Source organism: Rhamphochromis sp. 'chilingali' (assembly GCF_963969265.1).
Source record: "Rhamphochromis sp. 'chilingali' genome assembly, chromosome: 10".
NCBI classification, from domain to species: domain Eukaryota; kingdom Metazoa; phylum Chordata; class Actinopteri; order Cichliformes; family Cichlidae; genus Rhamphochromis; species Rhamphochromis sp. 'chilingali'.
Window position 1 is genome coordinate 12,574,191 of NC_137937.1, and position 25,347 is coordinate 12,599,537.

At 41.0% G+C, this 25,347-nt stretch overlaps 2 protein-coding genes across 2 annotated transcripts in view; one reads left to right on the forward strand and one right to left on the reverse strand.

The window, feature by feature from the left end:
• LOC308404037 (transmembrane protein 132D) overlaps positions 1–5,604 on the forward strand; it is a gene marked incomplete at its 5' end in the record, with an annotated part of 31,432 nt that extends 25,828 nt beyond the window's left edge. The window contains 4 exons of the mRNA XM_080893871.1: positions 2,329–2,534; positions 2,802–3,066; positions 3,239–3,430; positions 3,518–5,604. Of these exons, the coding sequence (XP_080749997.1) occupies positions 2,329–2,534; positions 2,802–3,066; positions 3,239–3,430; positions 3,518–4,831 (1,977 nt within the window). The 3' untranslated portion in view covers positions 4,832–5,604. The remainder of the gene's footprint in view (positions 1–2,328; positions 2,535–2,801; positions 3,067–3,238; positions 3,431–3,517) is intronic.
• Positions 5,605–5,949: 345 nt separating this feature from the next.
• glt1d1 (glycosyltransferase 1 domain containing 1) overlaps positions 5,950–25,347 on the reverse strand; it is a 42,380-nt gene continuing 22,982 nt past the window's right edge. Inside the window, exons 7-12 of the mRNA XM_080893188.1 lie at positions 12,114–12,212; positions 11,446–11,495; positions 9,303–9,346; positions 8,740–8,860; positions 8,142–8,240; positions 5,950–6,420 (exon numbers count right to left, since the gene is read on the reverse strand). Of these exons, the coding sequence (XP_080749314.1) occupies positions 6,274–6,420; positions 8,142–8,240; positions 8,740–8,860; positions 9,303–9,346; positions 11,446–11,495; positions 12,114–12,212 (560 nt within the window). The 3' untranslated portion in view covers positions 5,950–6,273. The remainder of the gene's footprint in view (positions 6,421–8,141; positions 8,241–8,739; positions 8,861–9,302; positions 9,347–11,445; positions 11,496–12,113; positions 12,213–25,347) is intronic.

Genomic DNA, 25,347 nt, shown 5'->3' on the forward strand with positions numbered 1-25,347 from the left:
ATGTTGTATGTTTGCTGACCAGATAGCAGATTCAGTCACAAATATTCCCTTTAATCTTCTTAGTCTAACAGCTTGACTCAGATATATTTTCTCCTCTATTTTGCCTGAAGATCAAATCTGCTAGTGATAGATGGGGAAGGATTTATCTGGAATTTATAGCTCACGTGACCTGGAAAAAAAAACCCAAACAAAAAAAACAACTCCCTCTTTGGTGGAAGCGATTCCCAAATGTGTAGAAATGATACAGAGAAAAATATGGAAATAAGGTATGAAGGATTTACATCTGAGCATTTAACATTTTAACATTTTGATTTGGTCAGTTAAGTATCAGAGGGGGTTGTGAATCAGTTTCAGCTGCTTTGGTGCTATGCTGGTGCATTGGATTCTGGGCTCCTCCTGGTGTACAACATTATCCGGCCTCATGTAGTGACGTATGCGGGCAGTTCCTGGAGGACAAAGGAATAGATACTACTAACAAGCCCCCATGCTCGCTTGACCTAAATCCAACAGAACTCCTCTGGGACTTTGTTTCTGTCCATCCAACACCACCAGATTGCACCTCAGACTGTCCACAACCTCAGTGACATCCTGGTCTAGATCTGGGAGGAGATTCCACAGGGCACCGTCTGCCATGTCAGGAACACGATGTTGTCAAGCATGCATACATGTATGTGGGGGCCACAGAAACTACTGAGTACCATTTTGAGCTGTTGCAATGAAAATTCAGCAAAATGGACTAGACTTCCGCATTATTTTTTCACTTTGAGTTTCAGGGTGTCTTTGAATCCAGCTCTTTGTAGGCTGATCATTTTGATTTGCATTTCGTTCCTAACACATTACCCAGTCTGTATCAGTATAGATATCCAGCATGATTTTTGTCCCATTGAGATCTGATGTGTTTTCAAAGTTTTCCTTTATTTTTGAGCACGTGTTATTAACCAGAACTTTTTATTAGGTGATACAGCAGTTTAACCAAAAAATTTACATGATATTACATGATATTTACTTGATATTTTAATTGTGCACATTCAGTAAAACTCTCTATGTGCATGTGCAGAGTTGTGTCACTGAAGCGCGCATTTCAGCATTTTTAATTTCTGCCTGTCTGTAATACTGTACCCAGTGATGAAAGCCAAATCCCATTTTAACATAAATATCTTTGCGATACCGAAAATGGTGAGGGATATTCTTGGACAAAGAATGAGATTATGACTGGAATGAGTTGGCGGATGGCACATTCAAAATGGCATTCCCTTTTAACTTATTCTTCGGAATATTATTTGAACACAGCAGACGGTGGAGGTCCTGGAAAGTGCTCCTCTAACACAGTAGAAAATTAGCAAATTGCCTTAAATCATGGCTGACCAGCTGACTTCCCACACACTGAATTAAATACATGAAGATTCAACACAAGTGCACTGAAAATAAATGAGCCCTTGTCTGTTGTTCTGTTTTTGCATGGAAATTTTTTCCCTGACATCTATTTGAAAGGTTTTGTGCCACTTCTTAGAAATACACTGTTAGGTATAAAAGCAGAAACTACATCCGAGTTAGCAGCAGGGCTGACATGATGAGTGATGGGCTTATTCTAAAGATGTTCCATATCCACGGGATGCAGTTCCGAGATGCAATGATGACACAGGATACTCTAAAAAAAAAAACAACTAAAAATTGCACGACCCGGTGACAGCACATCTCGTACGTCTTGGGTCCACACCGCTTCGAGATGTAACTTATATATGTAGTCATCCTTTAGCCATCTGTCAATGTCAGTGTATTTCCTTTTATTCCCCTGGGTGTTTTCAGTCACTTGAGTTCAGTGATTTGTTAATTATTGTATTGGCCAAAGACGACCAAGTGAAACCTCCTGACGTGACGCAAAATGATGCTGAAGCAGCTGCCCAAACTTGCAAAGGTCACCTTTGAAATTCTGTTGTAATGAATGCACTTGGTTGTGAAGGACTGATGCTCAGCGTGGACTACATGATATTTCGATTAACATAAAACTGCAATGCTGCCTCTTCCCAACGCCTCACACCGGTGATCATCACAGTAGTTTATTAAAGCCAGCTGACATTACTGCGGTGACACATCCAGTGCAAAACTGGTTCACGGCTATTTGTTGTTGCAGGAATGGCCGATGTGTTAAAATGGTGACTTTTATGAGAATACTTGATTATTTTTTGTCATTGGTAGGAAGAATATCGCTTTCATTAGCAAGTTTAATCCCGAGTTTGATGTAGATTGTTTACATAATCATCTTAGAAAAAAAACGATAAGATGCTCACGTGCCGGCGGACTGTTTCCATGTTATCGTTACCTCTCCAGGTGTCCGACAGGTGTGACTATGTTTTCGTAAATGGAAAAGAGGTTAAGGGGAAGATAAAGATGACGGTAAACTTCACCTACAGCTACCTGAGTGCTCAGCTCGAACTGAATGTGTGGATGCCCCGGCTTCCTCTCCAGATTGAGGTGTCAGACACAGAGCTGAGCCAGATCAAAAGCTGGAGGGTACCCATCCTCACCTCAAAAAGGTAGGAAACCACTAACAACACAAAATCCCTTTGCTTAATTTCTACAGTAGGTGTGATTTCCAGGGGCATTTTTTTTATTCATACAAATTTAAATCATATCTCTCCGAGGATTTAGAGGTTAGATTCCATTATGTAATGCACTGCAATAATTCAGTGTGATCCAATCAAATAAAGAGACAGACAGGGCTGAGTGATTGATATAGAGGTGAAAGCATGTACTGTTTGATAGGCCTGACCTGCCCGTATGTTTTTGTGCTCATGTCCCAGAACTGGCTGGAACAGTGATGAAGACGATCGGAAGGGGAAGGGCTGTATGCTGCAGTTTCAGCATGCCCTTGTGAGGGTGCTAACCCATTTCATGGCAGAGCAAGAAGACCCCCGGGATCCAAAGGCCTATTTCCTGGGGTCTGATTGGCAGGTGGATGTCACAAGGTTGGTTCGATACTTCATGAAGGTGGAGGACACTCGAGTGGCAAGGCTACAGGCAGGAAGAGTGCTGTCGGGGAAAGACTTTGGGACCACTGCCATCCAGGTAATAAACTGGAATACTCTTTGGATTAGTCTTGTGAGCCAGCTCTAACTTGCTGCCTTTTCACAGAGTAACTCTTTTTCTGAATTGAACCGTTTCTGTCTGAGGCAAAGAGTTAAAAATGAGATCAAATCTGAAGCAGCCTAAAAAAGGTGACTTTACCTGATGTTGACAGGTGTTTTCTCCACTATCTGATGCCATCTTGGCTAAAACAACTATCAGAGTTGTGGATGACAAAGTGACCATCACAGAGCTGGGGGTTCAGCTGGTTACAGGGCTCTCCATGACATTACAGCTCAGTGCAGGAAGCAACAGGGCCATACTGGCTACCACAACCACACAGGAGGTGCTACAGAGTCCCAAACAGGTAACATCCTTTATCATTTTTTAAATGTAAAGATTTTAGATTCAAAGATCAAAGTACAATCTTTTTACAATTTCTTTGTTCTCTTAGGAAGCTTTGGTCAGTGCCTGGATACAATTCAGTGATGGCAATCAGACACCTCTTGACATTTATGATCAATCCTTTTTCCGTGTGACGGTGACCTCTCTAGATCAGGGAGTGGTGTCGGTGCAGGGCACGCCACCAGCTGTGGCGGCAGAAGGAGAGGGCGAGGGAGTCTTGGTCAGAGTAGAGATGTCCATCTGTGAGGCCTGTCAGAAGTCCAAACGCAAAAGTACTTTTGCAGTAGGCAACGGCACCCTCAAGGTCAAATTTCAAGCGAACACTAAGCGATCAGATGGAATATTCGACAGCAGTACTGTTAGCAACAAGGAAACTGACTATGGGAACGATGGGGAAGAAGTGGAGCGTCAGAGGAAGCAGAGAAAGCCATCCCAGGATGCTTCACCACGCATGCCAAACTTAGACAGAGAAGAAAGCGCCATACAGAAGATCACGACCACTATTAAATCTACAGAAAGAACCCTGATAACCAGCGGTAGCCTCGGAGGAGTGGGTAAGACCAGTAATTCAGGAAGTCCTGGTAGTCCTACTACTGTGGCTAATGTCAGCCTAATGAGCAGCCCTGGTGAGAACAGCAAAGGATACGGGTCAGACAACATGATAGTGGAGGATATGAGCAGCGTTAGCTTCACCAGCACGGTGAAAGTTCCCAGGAATCTGGTAAACTCCAACAACTTCCCCACCAAGGTGGAGACCCCTGGGCAGGGGACGACAGAAATAGAAGTTGGTGGTGAAGAAGTTTTGGCAAACAGGCCTCTAACAGACTTAGAGATTGGCATGTATGCTTTGTTGGGTGTCTTTTGCCTGGCCATCCTGGTTTTTCTGGTAAACTGTGTCTCATATGTTGTTAAGTTCAGGCACAAGAAACCGCCCTCTCACGGCCAGGAACCCACAGGCCACAGGCACGACTGGGTATGGCTGGGCACAGATGCTGAGCTGGTGATGAGCGTGCCGGGCAGCCCGGTCCAGCAAGACTCCCAAACTACAACCACTGTGATAGACATTGGGCCTGATAAGACTGGCTCTCTTTCCAGGAGGCCCAGTTGTCTGGCCTCCGTCACAGATTCTCCCCTCAGTTGCGTAGGCTCCCTCAGAGGCAAACCGATGCCCACAGAGTCCCTCCACTCGCCCACCAGCAAGAGAAAGAGAGTCCAGTTCACAACCTTCTCCACACTAGAGCGCCAGCATTCACCACATCTCCCACCCAGAGAGAACGGCCATGGCATCCATTGGGTTGGAAAGGAGGACAGCTGTGGGGAGGAACCTCAAGTGCCCATCACAGAGCCTGGGGACCAGTTATAATAGAGAACCTGATCAGACCTCACATGTACAGCAGATGTGGCTTTGATCACCTCAATGCCTTTGTCAACTCTGAAAACTCTCGAGAATTTATGATTTTGGAATTGCCCTCCTCTACATTTCATTACCTATCAAGGCCTTTTACATGTACTGTATATTATTGTTAATATTGGAGAGTTAGATGTGTGTGATCGTGTTTGAGACGGCCAATTCAGACGGACTCCCTTTTCACACAAAGCCACCAAATATTAAAGCTGCATGTGGATATCTACTTCTAAATTGTTGCACTCACACGCTGATGCATACAGTACAAAGACACCCAGAGAAAGTGTCTCCAAATTGAAAATATATCCTTTGATTAAAATAATAAGAACCAAAAGGAGTGTTTTCTATTATGCAGCATAAAAGATGTATTTGTAATTTTAAGTTGGGTTAATTTTCAGTTGCTTTTTTAACATTAAAACAGACTGATCTTCAATATTGCCTATTAATTGATTTTCTATGTTAAGCACCAGCCACTTGAGTTGGTCATCTACTGCAGTTTTTTCTTTGCTTAATTCAGAGATTAAGATTATCTCCATCTGCAGTACTTTACATTCGAAACGTAGCTCTGTTTCGGGACCCCTCACAGATTTCTACGTGGATATGTGGACAGCATGAGGTGGGGAGAGCAGCATCGAGACCCAACACAGAAAAAACACATCAGGAAGAAGAAAGACACACAGGAGCTGGGGTGAAGGTCATTTGCAAAGCGACTTGAAGGTGTGCAGCAAGCAGCTTAAACAGTGCTTCCTATATGGGATTTGTCAATTGGCTGTATAGAAGACCATCAACTGAGCAGACAGCTGAAGTAGGCTAGCGCTGGGACTCACTGCCATGCTGGGATCGTGGCCGAGCTCGTCTTTGTGGCCTGCCTGAACTAATGCAGTCCTTGATTTGATAGGTTTTTGTTACGGTGCTTACGCTGGTGCAGTACGATATCATAATCAACCTTTGTAACAGCAAACAAAAGGACTTTTGTGCCATTCTATCCTTTAAACAAAGTTATACTGGTTCATTCTCTTTGTGTAACACAGTTATTTCAGCATAAAAAACAGAAAGGGGTAGCATAACCTGGAAAAATCTTGGACTTCATTTGGAAAAGTCTGATAAAGAGAAACGTGATAATTTTTTAGATCGATAACCATTTAATATGCAGAATGAATAATCACAGTATCCATGCCTTTATCATAATTAAACCATAAATAAGAGTCCATCATAAATGTCATATGTCTTTGGTTTAAAGCACTCTTCGTCATAATTTTCAGTCAGGTAGTAGAGATAAAACCGCATTGTTATGCAAACGAGCATAATTATACCTGTGCAACAAAGAGAGACTAGTGTCGCGCTCTTCTTCTCTCCTGCTGAAGCCCCTGAGAAAGTTTACAGATTGCAGTTTAATGTGCTCAGTGCAAAGTGTCCACCAGTCGCTGGTAAGTTTCTCTCTCCTGTTTCACGCCGTGACGCTCTTCCACGTAGAGTTTTCCATTCCTCACCACTCTCTCTCTCAGCTCGTGATCTGACAACAGCCTCTGAGATTGATGCACAAATTCCTGGCAAGGATAAAGGCAAAATTAGTCTCATTCATTGCCAAATGCCACTTGAAGCTTGCCAGTGAAGGTGCCTGGAGATATTTTTTAAAGCATAAACGATAATCCAAAGCACAAGAACAGAACTCAGATAGAAGCCTGTGCACTGATTAGCAAATACTTCAAAAGTGTCTTTACATAGCCAAAGGATGGAGATATTTGTGGCTCCATATCTAAATATGGATGCCCAACAGACCCCCTTTTTCTATCCTAATAGCTGCCACCTCTCATTTGCTTATGTAAAAAGAGAAAAACAAACAAAGTGATACAGTTAGAAAAAAAAGATACTGTAGAACCAGTCGTGTTGGGAACATGGCGAAGAAAAGACAAGGATAAAAGAGCAACAGTATAAAAAAAGGGAGTAATAACACCATCACGTATTCATAGAAATGAGGTCCATCAACTCAGCATTCAGAATCCTAGTTTGCTCATCTGCTGGCCCAGCAGCCTGTCAGAAGCCTCCAACAAAATGAAGTCAAAGTGCCTTGAAGTGTTCTTGCAACATGACAGCCAACATTCACTGCTGCACTGAGCCAATGGGCACACAAAGTTTTAGCCACTGCCAGTCAGCAGGCCATTTTGCTTTACTTCACTTCAAGTGATGTGATTATGTCTGGAGAGGCTCTTGGTGGGAAACAGCTCTTCTGTATGGACATATGAGGGCTATAAATCCTCACAGCAAAAGGATTAAAGCTCAACTTATGAGAGGCGCGCTTATATTCACTTCACTCTTGGTGCAAATTACAGAGCCCGACAGGACAGGCCATTTTTCCTCTTTAAAGCTCGTGAGTGCTTTTGTGTTTACTTTGCTCGACACATTTCTTAATACCCACACTCCTCATGTAATTCCATCTTGAAGAACAAGAAATACTGTCAGTGGAAAGAATAAGGAAAGACTTTAGCGTGCGTGAAAAGTCCTGCACGGGAGCTACTGCAAAGGCGGCTCAAAGACTAGCACTCTCTGCCCGTCGGTCCTGGCCGAGGTCCTTGTTTATCTGGTCCAAGTTGCTGCAACCATCTGTGTGAGCTTCCTACCAGCAGCTCAGTGGAGCACACGTGCAGGGAGGAATTATCCCCACCATTACAACAACATCACGCTACAGCATGATCTTGACAATACAACGCTTAAGCCCTGCCAATTGGCCTTATCCTTTGTTATCTCCCATTGCATTAAACCTCATTGAATATCAGACTGAGCAGTTCTCATGGGGGATTACTTACTTTCCACCTTGCTGCTAATTGTTGCATCACTATGCGGTAGTATAGTATCTTTGTTCTCTCCCTAAAGGGTGCACTTCTTTTGATTCTAATCCAAGCACCTGAGGAAACATAAAATAAAATATAACACAAGGAGGGGCCTTTTGTTATATTTTACCTGCTCAGATTGGACTCGTGATAAAACCACTACAAAGTTTACAAAATGATGTCAAAAGTTTCTGATTAAAACTGTGAGACTTGTTATTTTATCCAGTTATGCAAGGAGAGGACATCAAACCCTCCAGTTGTTCTCAGTCAGTGTGTCGGTACTACTTAATGCGGTTGTGTACTTTTCTGGTCAGCTGAGGTAAAAGGAGTCCCTGTAGCCCTGGCAACAGTTTATCCTCTCTGTAGTCCATAAACACAGTCATTATGTGTATGGACTACAGCGCTTAGCTTAACTACAGAGCTGGTCAGCCAATATATACCTGAGGAGAAGAATACAGAAGGCCGGTGACCTCATGCTGCACCACAGCTGCGTTTCCTGGAATGTTTCTAGCCAGCACAGGTACCCCGAGATCAATGGCCTGGTGAAGACAGAAAGCATAAGTCAAAGGCAAAAGTTTCTTGTTTATCCTGTCATTGTTAAGAAGCAGTCACTCGAGCATTTCGGATGGTGTACAGCGCCGCCATTCTGTGCTTCGGTTCACTTAAAGAATTAACAATCTGTGCAAGCTAATACCTTGTTAAGTGAAACATGCTAACAAACTAATAACACTTTAAGCCTACTGTGGATTGTCTTAATTGCCTGTGTTTAAAAAAGATTAAGAGGATTTGCTCACTCAAGAATGGGAAGATTGGAGTCAAGCAATTAATTTGGGTAATTGTCCCAGAAGTGTCCAGATAGCATTGTAGCTGAACAACAAACAGTGCAGAAGATTCACGTGGTTTAGATTAAAAAGCAAAAGCTCCTCTGTAAGATGCCTTGATAGATCAAACTACCATTACCAAACTGTTATTCTTGTCAATGTTGGAACATCGTGCTGCCCTGCCGTCCAATTACCCACCATCCTCAAAGATGTTTACCTCCAAGATGGCTGCTGACATGCCCTCTGAAACAGAGCTGTTGACCACAGCGAAGCACCTTTTCATGGCAGCATGAAGCTCCTGTTGGCACCTCTCCTGGGCCAAGAACACCCCTGCTGTTCTGTAAAAGCAGTGGCAAAATTCAGTTCTGTGTGACTCAGGGCTCACAGAGGCGTGAATGATGCTGAACAGCAGTGACAAGCTCAGGCAAGGAAACACAGCTGCACTGTTTGTGACATGAACGGAGCATCCAGGTAAAGTCTTAAGCAGAGAGGGCAGCTTCCTGCCGCAAAAATCTCTGTTGTGGTGAAGCCCTGTGGCGAAAAACTGAAAGATCGGCGGAGACTTGAGTGTGGGAGGACAGATAATAAAAAGAGGACCTTGGCGCTCAGCTCTATTTTGCATTCTGTTCACATTATGTTACGATACATGTGAGCTGCGTTTGTTTTTCAATGCACCGCATGAAAGAAGCACAAAGGCAGGCAAGTCTGAAAAGATGGAACATCACAGCAATTAAACAGACAAAACTGACGGTTTGAACACAAAGAAAGCTGAAGGCCTACCTTTTAACAACCGTTTCTACTTCAGCAGAAAGAACGGGATCAATCTGAAAAACAAGAGGCAAAACAAAAATGACCGAAACATGTGCAACAAAATTTCTGTTTTTCTTTTTTATTAAGGATACCTGCAATATCCTAATTACTGGGATATAAAATATCGAATGACACAATTAAGAACTTCTAACAGGAGAAAATCATTCTCAGGAAAATCCTGCATTTTCAGAGATTGGGGTCAGGGTGGGCAATCTGATTAATTGCAATGTGGGATTTATGTGCATTAGCCTGTCCACAGAAAAGTCAAAGCATAGCAATGTGGGTCAAAGATGCTACTAAGCAAGCTGCTACATTTTTCTCATTTTATTTTATAGCTCACAAAATGGCTTCATGAAATTATTTTTTAAGATGTATTAAAAAAGAAATGCAGTTTTGCATCCTGGAGCGATCTGGGATTCTGCAGGAATTATAAAATAGCAGGGGTCGGATCAAGATGATGAAGATACTGGCAAAAATACACGGTTTAAGCCCAACCGGCGCTGTCTTATAGTGAGCCCAAAAACAAACAAACAACAACGCTACATCATATGGCGAAAGCTTCAGTGTTCCTGTTCATTCTAATAAATCTGTCATACCTTTACTGATGTTTGAGAGAGATATAATTAGATTTCATTTTTGCTCTCAGCAAATAAATAAGGTGAAAGCCTGCTATCGTTACGGGAGATAACGTTCCCTTTTTGGAATTGTCCAGATTTATTTTACTCTGTAATTTACAGCCCATTTACAGAGAAGTCAGATGTGTCATTGCTGACAAACTGACCTGAATTTTCCTCTTAATCACAGATGCTGCAAAGCCACAGCGCTTATTACTTGAATGAAGTAGCGATACTGATTTCTGTGATGTCAAGACAGCTTGAGCGAGGGATGTCTCATTCCACCTCCTCTTCGCATTTTTTAGATCTTTTTCCTTCACTTCGTTTAATCTGTTCAACACTGTTCCACAAAAAATATATAATCCTTAAATTAACACAGCTGAAATCTGGCTGTCACACGAAAACATTTTTAGTATAAAATTAATATCTTTCCATTTCTTGAACAAACATGCCTGTGATTCAGACGTGTCACGATGAATCACATGTTTCTGCTTCGACTGAACCGTTTCATCAAACAGCAGCAGCAGCAAAGCCTCGTGAAAAAAGCAAGAAGCGGCAGTAAGACGGTGCATACAAGCCCGTGGCCATGCCTAATTGAGTTGGTTCTGTGCAAAGCTAAAGCAGAACGTACCTTTTGCCTGAGACCACTGTTTGAAAGAAAGAACAGATGCTAAAGTACTGTACATTGATGCCGTATCAAAGTCGGGTGGGGGGGAGAAGAGAAGATGAAGACATGCAAACAGAAAACAATGGGTGAGAGAAAAACAAAGAACCGAGGCTGCTGCTGTTCTCTGGGATATGACAAGAATTTTAACATAAAACTGCAACCTGATATTTTTTTTAAAAGAAAAAAAATTTAACATAAATGAATAAAAAAACTAATTTGATTGTGTGACTGACTAGTTGATTGATGCACGAGGTTATTCACGACAGGGTTTGAGAGTTCAATTGCTATTTTCCACTTATTTATTTGCACTGTTTGACATGAAGACACACAGCTTGTACCTGAGCACTTAATGTTTTCAGGGAGACACACAGCACAGAAACATGATAACATGTGACAGGGTGGCAAAACCTGTAACTTGTGCTCCCTGTACACGTGCAGATACATATTATGAGGATTAAAATGAGTTTGCTCCACTCCCACACAGGTCATTAGTAAAAGCCAAGTAATGTCAAGCAGGTAATGCCAACCCCCCCCCCCAAAAAAAAGAAACAAAACAACTCAACCACCACTATAGCTGACCCCTTCCCCAGTATTCAGAAGACATTTCCTTCCAGCACTGTCCGTTAATTCCAGCATAACAACTAAAGCCTGTATGTCTGCTCTATCCAATTACAGGCTGCCTCAATTCCCGGGGGATGTTTCTAGGTAATTTCAGCAGTACACAGAGTGACAGTACGGAGGCACATGGCAGAAAAGGGAAAAAACAAAAACAAAAGCATACACACAAAGAAACAAACAAAACAAAACTGGTGCATAAGGACTGTTTACTTACCTTGGGTCCAATAATGACTAACACATTCAGCAGATTTTCACAATGCCACTCTGAAAAACATTAAATATAACTGGTGATGTAAAAAACAATACTGCAGTTTGTTTTTGTGTGTGTTTTTTTAAATGAGCAAGTTGTCAAAAGAAGTGAGGCTGTTCTTGCACAGATTCCCACAAGCTTGTTTAATGCACGACACTCGTGGACAGTATGTGTTAATTCCAAGAACGTGCATGTGAAACTTGAACCGTGTAGCTCTCCTCAACATTAATATACAATGTTGACGCCCTCTAGTGATGTCTCATCACAATAACTGTGTGCTGTGAAAGTCACAGTATATATGGGGGGTTGAAAAAGAAACCACTCGTGTTAATTAGAGGCAAAATATTAGGTACCTAATAAGACATACAGGATATCCACCAAAGAAAGAAAAACCATAAAAACCATGAAGGCAAGACCTGACAAAATTAGAACGAGCTGCCCCGCTGCACTGTACAAACACTTTTTCATGCAGCTTACATAATCATATTTACTGGTATGTATTTCTAGTTTCAATAACGGGTTGGGTCTGAGTGCTGATCTCGTCGCCACTTCATGTTATACACATGCATTTCATAGCAAGCACAATGAAATGAATTCAACAATATAACATAATGAATAAAATCACAGCATACTTGAAAAAACCTCCACCAAATAGAGGGGGTCTTTGACTCTTCTGAGGCCACAGACCAATAGGAAGACACGCAGCTCATCCACATGCTCAGTCCTCACACCTGGAGAGAAGCCAGACAAATAGAAAGACAGCGCCACAATATCAAAACACTGCATAATGAACATCCCAAGTACATCAGCAGATAATGAAAGCAATACATCAACCAAGGTCACGAAGAAAATAAGACAGCGGTGACTAATGTGCTCACACAATTCTCTGATCAGGAGGGAAATAGTCTGCTGAAAACACTGGAAGGTCGCACCCTAATCAGTGTGTAATGCAGCATCATAACTACACACTTTGAATATTTGGGTGACAATTTGCTCACTGATCAGCTCTAATTAAATAAAAAAATTAGCCGGGCCAATATCGAGCTGACATCAAACATCTGAAGAATTAGGCTTTAACTGCAATGCTGTGGAATCTGCTCCTCTCAAATATCATCCGGCTATCACATTCAATCCAGAGATTATCAAAAACTGGCAGGCACACAAACGTGTACAATGCCAGCAGCTACTCTCGTGCACCTGACCTGGCAAAGACAGCAGCTAAAAGTCCTGACCCTATTACACAACCCCATCATAAAGGCAACACACGACCTAGCCTGTAAGTCTCAGACCTCACATTAGTCAACAAACCTTTCACTTCAAAAGTACAACTACACTGTACTCGCCTTCGAGTCGAGGCGAACCAAAATTACTGTCACAACTGCGTGGTATGTAATGGATGACAGTGGAAATAACAGAAGAATATACTATATTGTTACACAGCTACTCTTAGTCTGGGGCATTCACATATACAACTAAATTCATTTTTTGTTTTCATATAGCACCAAATCATAATAGCAATCACCGCAAGGCACAAGATATAGATCCTATAATAATACAGATAAAACCCCATCAATCAGGTGACCCCCTATGAGAAGGAGACAATGGGGAGGAAAAACTCCCTTTTAACAGGAAGAAACATCTGGCCGAACCAGAGAAACAGGGAGGGGCACCCATCTGCTGCGGGAAAGGTCAGAGATTCATACTAACCCATGATTAATGGTTGTTAATAGTGATGTATAAACACATAGATAGTAAAAGAGGTCCCCAGCAGCCTAGACCTATTGCAGCACATTTAAGGGACGGTTCAGGGTCACCTGATCCAGCCTTAACTATAAGCTTTATAGAAAAGGAACGTAGTATACAACATCAGTAATCAATAGCACTTAAATAACATTACTGAAAATGTTACAACAAAGCAGTACAAGCACAGTACAACAAAAGTGAGTACTAATTGAGAGACACACAAGCCTGTAATGACTGATCTGTGATTTCCTGTTATTCCTGTTAACTGCATGAAGTCTGTCATGCATGGGGAACTGAAAAATGTGACTGTGAGATGGCACAAAGGTGTGAAATGACACACTAAGACTGGTGACTAATGATCGTCCTAATATGCCGTCATGCACTGAGCAGTGCTTGTGCAGTTATCTACTTGCATAGCGACAGACTTGGCACTGGGGTTATTTATTAATGTAGACCAGACCATATTGGAAAGATGCCATTTATACATGACAACACAAATGCCAAGAGTTACACCAAAATCCTGGCGAGTATTTCTATCGTTCATCTGTTTGAACAGGACTGTAGAGAAACAGATCCCCTCGAAAAAAAAATTAAAAAAGCTGAACACACACAAAAAACTCAAATAAGTTTGAGAATTGAGTATTTGTCATAAAAATCAAAGTTAGAAATACAAAATGCTGAAAATGTTTGCCCTTGTGCAAAATTAAAGTAATACAGCTAGATTTTGCAATGATTTAAGCGATAGCACTAGGATGTACCTACTTCTTTTTTTTTGTGTCCCGTTTGGATCTTTAGCCATCAGAATTGTTGTCTTAAGGCCAAGAAAGATGCCAAGCGGATTTATTTTACCAAGTGGATCATCATGGCCTTGCCATATTGGTCCATTTGATTGACCTTTATTAAAATTATGAATTTATTTTATTTTCAGTTGCTACAAACGGGACAGACATGACTGGGGGATAGGACAGGGAGAAAGAATGAAAGAAAGAGAGGGAGAGAAAGAAAACCAAAGGGGAGAAGAGACGGTGAGAAGGGGGGAAGAAAGAAAAAAACAAACAAACAAAACACCTGGGTCACCTGTATGGAGAAAAAAAACAGAAGAGAAAGCAAACAACAAAGAGCAACATAATAAAAAAAACAGCACCATCACAATAAACTAGCTAGCAGTAGATATCAGTAGATACTAAATAATAAACGATATTGTGCAGCACGCAAGATAGACAGCGCACAATGTGCTTTGAGGCAGCAGCCAAGAAAGCTGTAGTCCGCGTCTGTGAATACCCGTGTGTACACCTGTGTGTATACCTGTGTGGATCAGCATGCTTGCATTCCAAAGGTTTCTCCATGTAACGATCTGCTAGGGAGTGTGGGGAGCCACAGCCCCGTCCTCCAGGGTATGAAGCAGGTATGGAGGAGATCAAAACTCCAGACATCCAGAGGCCCCCAGAACACAAGAGACCAAGGAAGACCAACAGAGGGGCAGCCGCACCACTGTCCCAGTAAGAGCTGAGGAGAGTCCCAGATGAGGGCTCGCCCAGCAGCCGCGGAGCAGAAGCCAGGGGGAGTTGCAGTGACGCGCCCGTGAGCTCCGCCGGCCGCCAGCTGTGCCTGAGTGACCAAGCCCCAGGCCGAGAGGCCGGGGGCACCCCACCTCCGAAGTGGCCCGAGCGAGCCCCAGGCTCCAGGCCCCGATAAGCGGCCGCCAAGGAGTGAGCCGGTGTGTACCCGGACGCCCATCCCCAGACACAAAGAACCACCAACGCACCGACACCTGAGGGAGTCCGCCACTGGCAGGGGAAGTGGTGGTGGGTGGAGATAGGCCTCCAAACCTTGGAGGGCCTGAGATGTACCTACTTCTACTGTATATATAGTCAAACCCAGGAAGTAGTGGTAACAGTTGGAACAAAGCTGTTCCAAAATTAAACCTGAACTAACATTATGGACTTTTCCTCAGTGTTTCCATCAGTGCTAGGTACTTCTTGGATGTCCTTGCTAGACTTTGTATTGTGTTCAAGGATTGTTTCCTGTTTTAGTCTGTTTATTGACTAGAATAAAACAAAATGAACAACATTCTTGACAGAACAAAATGGAGCTCAAGGACGACTCAAACTCGTGAGTTTACACTTTCAAATCATTTTTTAGCTTACTGAGGTAACTGACGTCACACTCTGTTGTCTCGATGCATGCTCAATCATGCAGGTTACTAAATCCCAGAAAGTTGATTCTGTTCATCTGCACGTAACGCTTTCAGTACATTTCATCACTCACACAAATGACTTCTTCGGTGACTTCAGCTAACTGCAGTTTCCCCAACTATAAGACAGGCAGGGAGGTCCGTCCTCCTCTGAACTGAGGAGAGGGCTTACCGATATATCTTTCACCATGTCACAATGCTGTGATTGTTGCTTTTCCTAACTCTATGTTAATGGTACTGATCAATTGTCACGATAACGCCAAGTAAATGATTATAAAAAAGCCCATTGTTAGTCTGTGGAGCTAGTTTCAGTCACTATGCACTGTTTATAAGTTTGGGGAAACCTGCAGTCAGCTGAGACTGTAGATGTCACTTGGATGAGTGAGTGAGTGATGAACCCACTGAAAACAAAACATCCAGATGAACAGAATCAGATTTCTGGCATCCATATCCAATTCTAGTCTGTGAGGAGAAGTGTCCGTCACAGCCACATACTAAGCAGATTACTGTTTAAAATACAACAAAGCTCCCTTTGTAAGCAACGATCTGACTGCAGAAACATCCATCCATCTATGGCTCCGTGTATGCACTGCGACCATAGCTGGACTGGCCATCGAGCATACCGGGCAATCGCCCGGTGGGCCGCTGGCGATTTTTTGTTTTTAATGGGCCGATCGATTTTTTTTTTTTTGGAAGGGTATAAATAATGAAAGGTGTTGGATTGGCCAATTGGTCATGATCGACTCTGGGCTGGACCAATTATAGCCGAGGAGGTCGGATGCACCCTCCCCCTTGTTTAGCAATCTCATAGACGAACTAAAGAAAATGGAGAACAAAAAAAGGAAAGGAGGTGCAGAAAAAATTAGGGCCAAAAAGAAACAAGCCCTTCAGGCAGACGCTGCCAAATGTGTAAAAATAACTGAATTGTTTGGCGGTAGCTATGGCATAGCTTCCACAGATTTAGCATCATCAGCAAGTGGTGGAGGCCAGCAGGTGGATAAGGGAAAGGGGAGGCAAGAGGAGGAGAGACCCTAGGCGGCCGCCGGTCATAGTGGCAGAGGAACTGAACTTCAGGTAAGAAGTTATGACCTGCTGTCTATCTGTGTCAGATATAAACCAAGTTTAGTTGTAGTTTGTTTTCGTTGTGCTGACTTTTTACAGTCGCTTAGAATAACTGGTACTGCGTACTAGCTAGCATGATGGAGTTTATATACTGCTGGGCGGGTGCTATGAAGTTACTGATAGTAAATTTTATTTTATGCTTAAGGTTAGTTTCTCAAACTCTTCAAAATCTTAACAAATTGTGCCAATCCTTACATGTTGCACCAGGCTGATTTATCATCAAAAGTGGAGAAGTCTGTGACAGAGGAGACAGAAGAGCAGCAGAGAGAGATGGAGCAAGAGAGAGAAATAAAAGAGCAGGAGAGAGCGATGGAGATGGAGAGATGACTTTATGTCATCCATGAGGGATGCATTTGACATATGTTTCACATATTATAGCCCAACAAGTTACTTATAGCAATTTAAATACGAGCAATCAGTTTTTGGCAAATACCGGAAATCAGTTTTTGGCAGACAATCACCTTTTGGGGCGATCGTGGCTCAAGAGTTGGGAGTTCGCCTTGTAATCGGAAGGTTGCCGGTTCGAGCCCCGGCTTGGACAGTCTCGGTCGTTGTGTCCTTGGGCAAGACACTTCACCCGTTGCCTACTGGTGGTGGTCAGAGGGCCCGGTGGCGCCAGTGTCCGGCAGCCTCGCCTCTGTCAGTGCGCCCCAGGGTGGCTGTGGCTACAATGTAGCTTGCCATCACGTGTGTGTGACTGGGTGGATGACAGGTTGTGTAAAGCGCTTTGGGGTCCTTAGGGACTAGAAAAGCGCTATACAAATACAGGCCATTTACTTTTGGCACAACACCGGCTATTGCAGTTAATAATACAACAGCTTCTTGCCATTTTTTGTGTTTCTTTTTATCGCTGTGTTACTGAGTTCAATTGAAAGCCTGCATGCACTAGTACCTCTTGCCACAAGTTCCCAGAATCCTTTGCGGTTTTACCCCTGAATGACGTCACATTTTTGGTGGGCCGGTCTCTAGTCAAAATGCCCGGGCCAATTTTTTGTCCCAGTCCAGCCCTGACTGCGACTAGCTTCAACCAAGGAGATGACCCTTCGAGGGGTATTTGTTCATCACGCATTTGATCTTAAAAAAAAAAAAGTGTTGGACAATGTCAAATTTTTAACTGACTGTTGCAACAAATTTAATGTTAAACATTCGTAAAAAATTAGTTTATCCTGAGAGGAATGCTAACATCTGTGTCAACCTTGTTGACGTTTGTGGCTTTGAATACATTCTCTACTTTAGAGGATAGAGGGGGAGTCAGAAGTCTGCCAAAATCATTAGGATGAGTAAGAGAACCCTGAATGTCTGCATTTTTTACCAATCCATCAAATAGACGTTGGCATATTTTCCAGCAGAAAGTGCAAATTTTGACCTGCTGGTTACACAAAAAGAATTCATAGATTATTAAAGTAGGTTTGATGCTCTGGGGACCATGACTATATACAAACAGCTGCGGGGAAATCTATCCAAAAGCTGAATGGACTGCCAAATGCAGAGCAGAAAGTCTCGTGAAAAGAAGATTTAGACTTTATCGACAATGATTTTTGAGCCTTTATGTCAGAGAAGACTGTGGTTTTATGCAAATTTAAAGCAAAGCTGGTACAATAGCAATACTTTAGGGGTTGAATTTGAAAGAATAAATAAAATTACATTACTTTCTGCCATCAGTGGTAAATAATGGTATAGTTGGCCACAGAAAATTGACAGAAAAATCATTTTTAATCCTTTAATCCTTATTGAAACAACCCAAAATGCAAAATCACTGCTGCTGCGAAAACCATTTTGGCAATGGTGTTACCAATTCAAGCCAAATCTTAAAAATTTTTTTTTACAAACTCTGCCCAAGTTTAAAGAAACAAAACAAAAAAAGTGAAAGAAATCAAACCACAGAGCACCAAGCCTGTGGTTGCAGTACAGTGACACTCGAGTGAAATCCCCTGCTGCCAGATAAGTCCAGATCAGAAGGCTGAAGCAGCTCTTTAATGCTATTAAAGAGCATCTTAAAATGACAGCCTGGAGACTGGGCACTGACCCCGATCCTAGGGGAAAAAAAAAAGCTTTTACATCTGTGGGATGTATCAAACTTCCTTCCATTGATTCACATGATCTGAAAACGTGCCAGCTAAGCTAAACATCCGTTCAGTTTCTCCAAACAAGCTGCAGGAAAATACTACAGGAGCTCGAATCATGTCTTAGCACAGACCTGTCAAAATGAAAAAAACCCAGTGAGGAAAAAATATATATTTTTGGGAATCCAAGACAAAATTCATTTTCCCTCTGAGAATAAAACTAAACAAATTGTACAAATCATATGACGTGCCAGAAGCAATATTCTTTCTCTGTCTGTGTAGTTCTGTGAGATCTATGCAAATCATAGTTTTTGTTTGTTTGCCTTTGATTTCAGAAGGGTAACAACCCCTGTAATGCTTTAATCAGCATGTGTGCATGCGTATGTCTCAGCATTGCTGGAAGAGAACATACAGTATCTATCTGAACAGCTCTGCTTTCATCTGTTGAGCGGCATGGTATGTTTTTTTTTGGACTAGACAAAATAATGACATAACCGAAAAACTCAAGTATGAAAAAAAAACCTTTTAATTTGAAAAATTCCAATAATTAGCACTTCCACTGTACATCAGAATCAGAATCAGAATCAGAATCAGAATACTTTATTGATCCCTGGGGGAAATTATTTTTTGTTACAGTGCTCCATTTTAAACCAACATTAAGACAAGACAGACAATACGCTAACTAAGAATAGTACAATATATACATATATATACATACATACATACATAAGTCACTTATAAATAAATATTTGGAAAAGAAACATGTGTAGTTGTAGCAGCAAACAGTGTGTTAAGTGGATGCGTTGTACAGGGAGATGGCCACAGGCAGGAATGATTTCCTGTGTCGTTCAGTGGTGCTTTTCGGTAATCTCAGTCTCTCACTGAACGAGCTCCTGTGACTGACCAACATGTCAGTCACACCAACATATTATGCTTTTAGGTATCTGAAAGGTTTTTGACCAAACTACATATGAAATGTGACGAGTGTGTGATAAGCAATTTCGCACACCACATGAGAACTGCACACATGAGCTGTGAAATGACCTGCATTTTGATCAGTTAAAATTAATTATACTTGACGTCTTATAACATGCTAGAGTCAATCCAACCATGGAGCAGCTGACCTGGCTTAAGACTGGGACTATAAATGTGGGAACATTGCTACAAATCTATAAATAACCTGAACTCTCAAACAGCATTTGCAGCAATTCTAAAAATCACTTTTTTTGTTTTAATAATTATTATTCTGTACAAATGTGTTTAAAACGAAGGAGCAAAAGGTATGTCATGAACCATTTGTGTCCATCTCTGTTCTTTCAATACCAAAACATCGGTCTGAAAACTAGTTATGAGAGTACAGACAAAAAACACAAAAACTGTAAAAATCAAACAACATCAAAAAAATCAATTAAGGCTTCCCACCTGACCTCTTTACAGAATCACCTGGTTTTTTTTACCAGCTTGGCAGATTAGGAAAATGCAGGCAAAATGATCTTTGTTCATATGCTGTAACTTGTTTTGATCAACCCCCAATCCCACCTTTCCCCTCGGAAGTTTACACAAAATGCACTTTAAAAAAAAAGTTTTATCCGGTAATTCTTAAACCAATAAACATGATATAATTATACTGAAGCTCAGTGTTGATTATTTTAATACAGCAAGCCACATTATACTCTCTCATTATAAAATACTAACCAAAGGCTCTGACAGTACATTTAGCTCATTAAGATATTGTTTTCTTAATCTAGTGCCAATACTTTAATAGTTAATTTGATAATTAAAGAGGCCACATCCTTTGTGTGGTTATGAGAAGGCATCCGTATACACTTTGAAAAACCTGAATGACTCAGGCCATTACTGTATCACTCAAACTGTGACACTGTGTGACAGCTTAGTTATCTGAAGTGCCCAATGACATCTGCTGTCACATCCTGATCGATACAGTCTAAATATGGCAGATCATTTATTATAAGTAATGAGGTCACTGCCGTTGTGGCACGTGTTTGAATGCGAGCGACTCTATCGCTCCTGGATTAGAGTCTTTACCCGTGAGCCTCGTTAATCTGACCTGTCAAAGACTTGTCTTCATAGTGGTAAAGACTTTACTGTCAAATTGTACTTGTAAACATTTCAATCTATAATAGATGTAAAGATAAGATAGATAAGATCCCTTTATTGTTACCCACAGGAGAAAGTCGTCCAGGCAGCTGCTTGATCAAAAAACAACAAACATCGCAATAAAACCTTAAATGGGCAAATTTTAGGAAAGGCAGACCTTAAAGTAAATATACAAACAGATGACTAATTAATAACGCCTCATCAAAGCCTCTCTACTTTTCTTTGTGTCCAAGATGAGCTGTTCATTTATCCGCTAACAGACAGAGGGGCAAATAAATGTTTATGTTGCTTCTGCATACACACGGGAATTCTGTAAATCTACTGCCAGAGATTCATGCATGCAAACAGTGTTCAAAAATGTCTTGGTGAACGGTCACTGTTTCTGTTCCCATGATGAAAAATCTGTCAAAAATGTTTAGTACAACTTTGGTAAACTACGACGCCGCACAGCTTGATGGATTGTCGGAGGATTACGGCTACCGTAGTCAGGAGCCTTGCGGAGTAATCTGGTTCCAAAACTTCGTCTGCTTCAGGTCCCAAAGTCAAATGAACACTGTGGCATCACTGAGAGTTGAAAAACTGTCTAAATTCTTTGGTCTTTAATAAATTGATCAGCGTTGCTGCTTTACCAGGTGTAACAATTAAGTTTAACATCCAGGGATACATGAAAACAGAATTTATTAAATTTAACAAAGTTAGAAGTTAGCAGGAAGTTAGCTCGCTAGTTTCCACCTAAACATGATATAGCATGTTCTGACTGAGAGATTTGTGAACAAATTCAAACGTACTGCTCTGCTATCACTTCCAACATAAATGAAGACAGAAAACTAAACAGCAGTGATGTTTGTAGGGTTACTGAAGTTGGACTAGCTGGTATATAATGATGTGCTATGTGATCGCTAGCGACACAGCTATGTTAGCATAACATAAACACAGTGAAGCTGGAGGATGAACGCTAATGGTACGGAAGTGGAAGCAAGAAGAATGAGTTGAGTAAAGTTTGACTTATCTGACTATTTTATTTTGCTTAATGCGCCTTATGTATGAAAACAGACCCGTTCATCAACAGTGAAATGGTCCAAAAAATACGGTAATATTACTGCAGACGCCAAACACTCAAGGGAGCTCTGATTTATTTTTCAAAAGTTCAATTCTTTATTGACTATTTTAAATACTTTACCAACCATGTCTGTAGATTAGCTCACTTATCTTGTTCACATTTTGGTCCAGCTATTTTATTTAAATCTACTTTATTATGCTTACTTGGATACATAATTTTGGAGTTTATTTCATTTCATGTTTGATAAACGACAGACTTAAAACAGACTGCCTCATCTTGATAATATACTCAGACCCCTGCCAGCTCCAATCTTTTTTCCCCTCTAATTTTTGAAAATATTGAGCTCACGTACAGAGACGCTATCTGTTCCGCATGCTGTTTTGTTCAAGCAAAAAAATAATAATAAAAAGAAATAAGCAAAAATGTAAATGTTGATGAATTTTCACACAAACATTTTCCACATGTCTGTGTTAAGTGAGTGACCCCATATCAACGTGGACCCTGCAGGGACCTGTCTAATGTCTGGGAAAAGTGGGACACTCAAAGGATGACCTCCAACTGATCTGGGCTCTACAGTAAATTCTTCAGGGGTGTAGCTAGATTAGGTAAAAACAACAGTGACACCTCAAACTTTTATAACATACTGGTTATGCTGGGAGTGAGCACAGTCATTTGTATACAAACAAAAAGGTGAACTAACGACTCCTTGGCCGGGCTCTGTACCTCTTACTATGATGCCAGAAATAGTAAGAGGCCTCTCTGAAGGACTCATAGCAATTAATGAAAAAAAAAACAAAAAACACTCTATATAAAAACTCTCATTGCTCTATATAACTTTAAATAAACCACTGTTAGTGCTGAAATTTAAAAAATAAAAAAAATAAAAATCCTTATTTTTAAACTATCTTAAACATCACAGAGTAGATTAGAGAGTTCAGCGAAAAGCGACTGATGGCGAGTGTCTCACAAATCTGCTGTTATGCGAGTTTGATGAATAATCAAGACTTAATCCATCGGTGTCAAACTCTGGTACGTGGGCCAAATTTGGCCCGCAGCCTAATTACATTTGGCCCGCTAAGCCATACCAAATTACTATTAGAGCTGGCCTACTGGTATTATACAGCTAATATATATATTGTTTAGTATTAAGCTTTGCTTGTTTCATATTCAGTTTTTCAGCAAAACGTGTCCATAAGAAAAGATTCATTCTTATATCTGGAGGAATAAATATATTTCAATAAATATTAACGTTAGCCCGCGATTTTGTTCCAGTTTTGAATTTTGGCCCACTGTGTATTTGAGTTTGACACCCCTGACTTAATCTGTTGATTTGTGTTGCTCAACCTTAACTTTATGTTACTTAATACATATATATTTCCCAACATGAAATTCTCTACATTATTTTTTGGTTCTTGAACATGACTTTTTAAAACTATTTGTGGCAGTGGACAAATTCATGTTGCCCCTCACGCCAGAGTCATGCAGGTCACAGATTTTCATAAATCACTTGTATCATTTTTAAATCAACCATTTATTAAAAAATGTGTTGCTTGGTTAGGTCGAGACACTACAAACTCCTGGGTTAGGTTTGGAGAAGGACAATGGGTCGAGTTAAAATACAACAGCTGACATGTCCTAAAAACCCCCAAAAAACTTCTGTTACCATGGTGACCAGTTCATGCTTTCTCTACACAAAATACATGCTATGTTTTATGAAAGTAGCAGGAAAATATATTATAAAATATAAACAACTATTTGTGTGGACGGAAACTGATTTTGGTATTTTTTCATGACTCATGACCAGAGATGGGTAATCCGATTACTTTTTTCAAATAACGAGTAAAGTAAGGGATTACTATTGCCCATTGCGTGCGCTACCACGTAATGGGAAACTCACATTGAAACTCGCGGATTCTTCCACTGACCGCTGCGGCACACCTGCACCAGGGTAAACCTCCACCTACCCTACTCCTGCTATACAGGTGAAAATAGAGCAAAAGGACCGCTAGTCTTTGACTTTATTTATTTTCTGCTGTGTTTTACTTGCATCTATTTGAAAGAGTGAGTGTAAACACACAAAAAAAAAATTATTTTATGTGCTGGAATGTGCAGAAAATAGGTTTAAATATTAAACAAATTTCTTCCAGTCAGAGAATGTTGCATATAATTAAATTTTTGCTTGATGCATAAAGTTAAAAGATTAAAACTAATAAAACAAGTTTTAAAAAGAGAGACTTTTCCATTTGATTACATTTTGTATGATGGATTATGTAGAAAAAGTAGAATTGGGCTGAAAGATCTATCGCTTTATCACCTATTCAGGTTGTAAATTGTGTTTTTTAAAAAGTAACTAAATAACTAAGTAATTAATTACTTTTGAAAATAAGTAATCAGTAAAGTAACTGGATTACTTTTTTGGGGAAGTAATCAGTAATCAGTAATTAGTTACTGATTATTTTTTTCAAGTAACTTGACCAACGCTGCTCATGACATGAAACTGGGCTGATCACTCAAAGATTTTGTTCCTCATTTTATTGCTGTTTAAGGGTTTATGGCTTTAAGTCACCTGAGCAATGAGATCACGTACATTATGTGCCAACAGGCACTCAGAGTGGCCATTTTACTACGCATCTGTGCATTTTTTGTAGCAATGCCTAAATGTTACACTGATGCTGCAGTGTGCCAGGTTACACATTCACACATGAAACGGATGCATTCATATGCCATCAGAGTAACAAAGAGGAGAGAAAGGAGGTAAAAACATCACTATGACTATATTAACTACTGTTAATTATTGTTTATCCTCTGATCCGCTTCCTGTGGAACCTGTTTAATAATTGTGCACTTTGAGAGCCCTGTATCTGCAAAACAGCAAACTCCCTGCTTGTTTCCCATCATCCTTTAGTTACTGAAAATATCACTCTACAGTGCTGGACTTCATCTATCCCTTAACCCCATCTCGCCAGGCACACAGCATGGGCCCAAAACAACCTACACAGACATGTACACACACACACACACACACACACACACACACACACACACACACACACACACACACACACACACACACACACACACACACACAAAGTGACTTTCATCGAGAGAAAGACTCTGAAATTCAGTGCTCAAGCCTGTTTCTTTGGAGGCTATGACATCCAAAGGGTAAAACAGAGGCACATACAGACTAGTCGTCTATCTTCAATCAGACAGGAGGGATGCTTTGGCTCTTTTATGTCCACTAGTTGAAGGTTTTTTTTCTACACTGCAGTACGTGGCCACAAAGAATACGGCCATGCCCAAACTTCCATTCGTGTTGAGCTTGCCTATATATAAATTACTGTAGATTTCACAATTTAATAAGAATTAATTCATGTCAGACAAGATGGAGGGAATGAATAAGTAAATCAATATGCAGCAGGATCTGGCAGGAGTGAATGAACACATGGGATGGTGCCCTCTGCAGTGCTGGGAGTGTATGTGAGGACAACGGTAGGATGAAAACTGGCAGGAGAGAAAACAGGTTGCTGCAGGAGTTACTTCTGTCAGACTTCTGTTTAAGGATA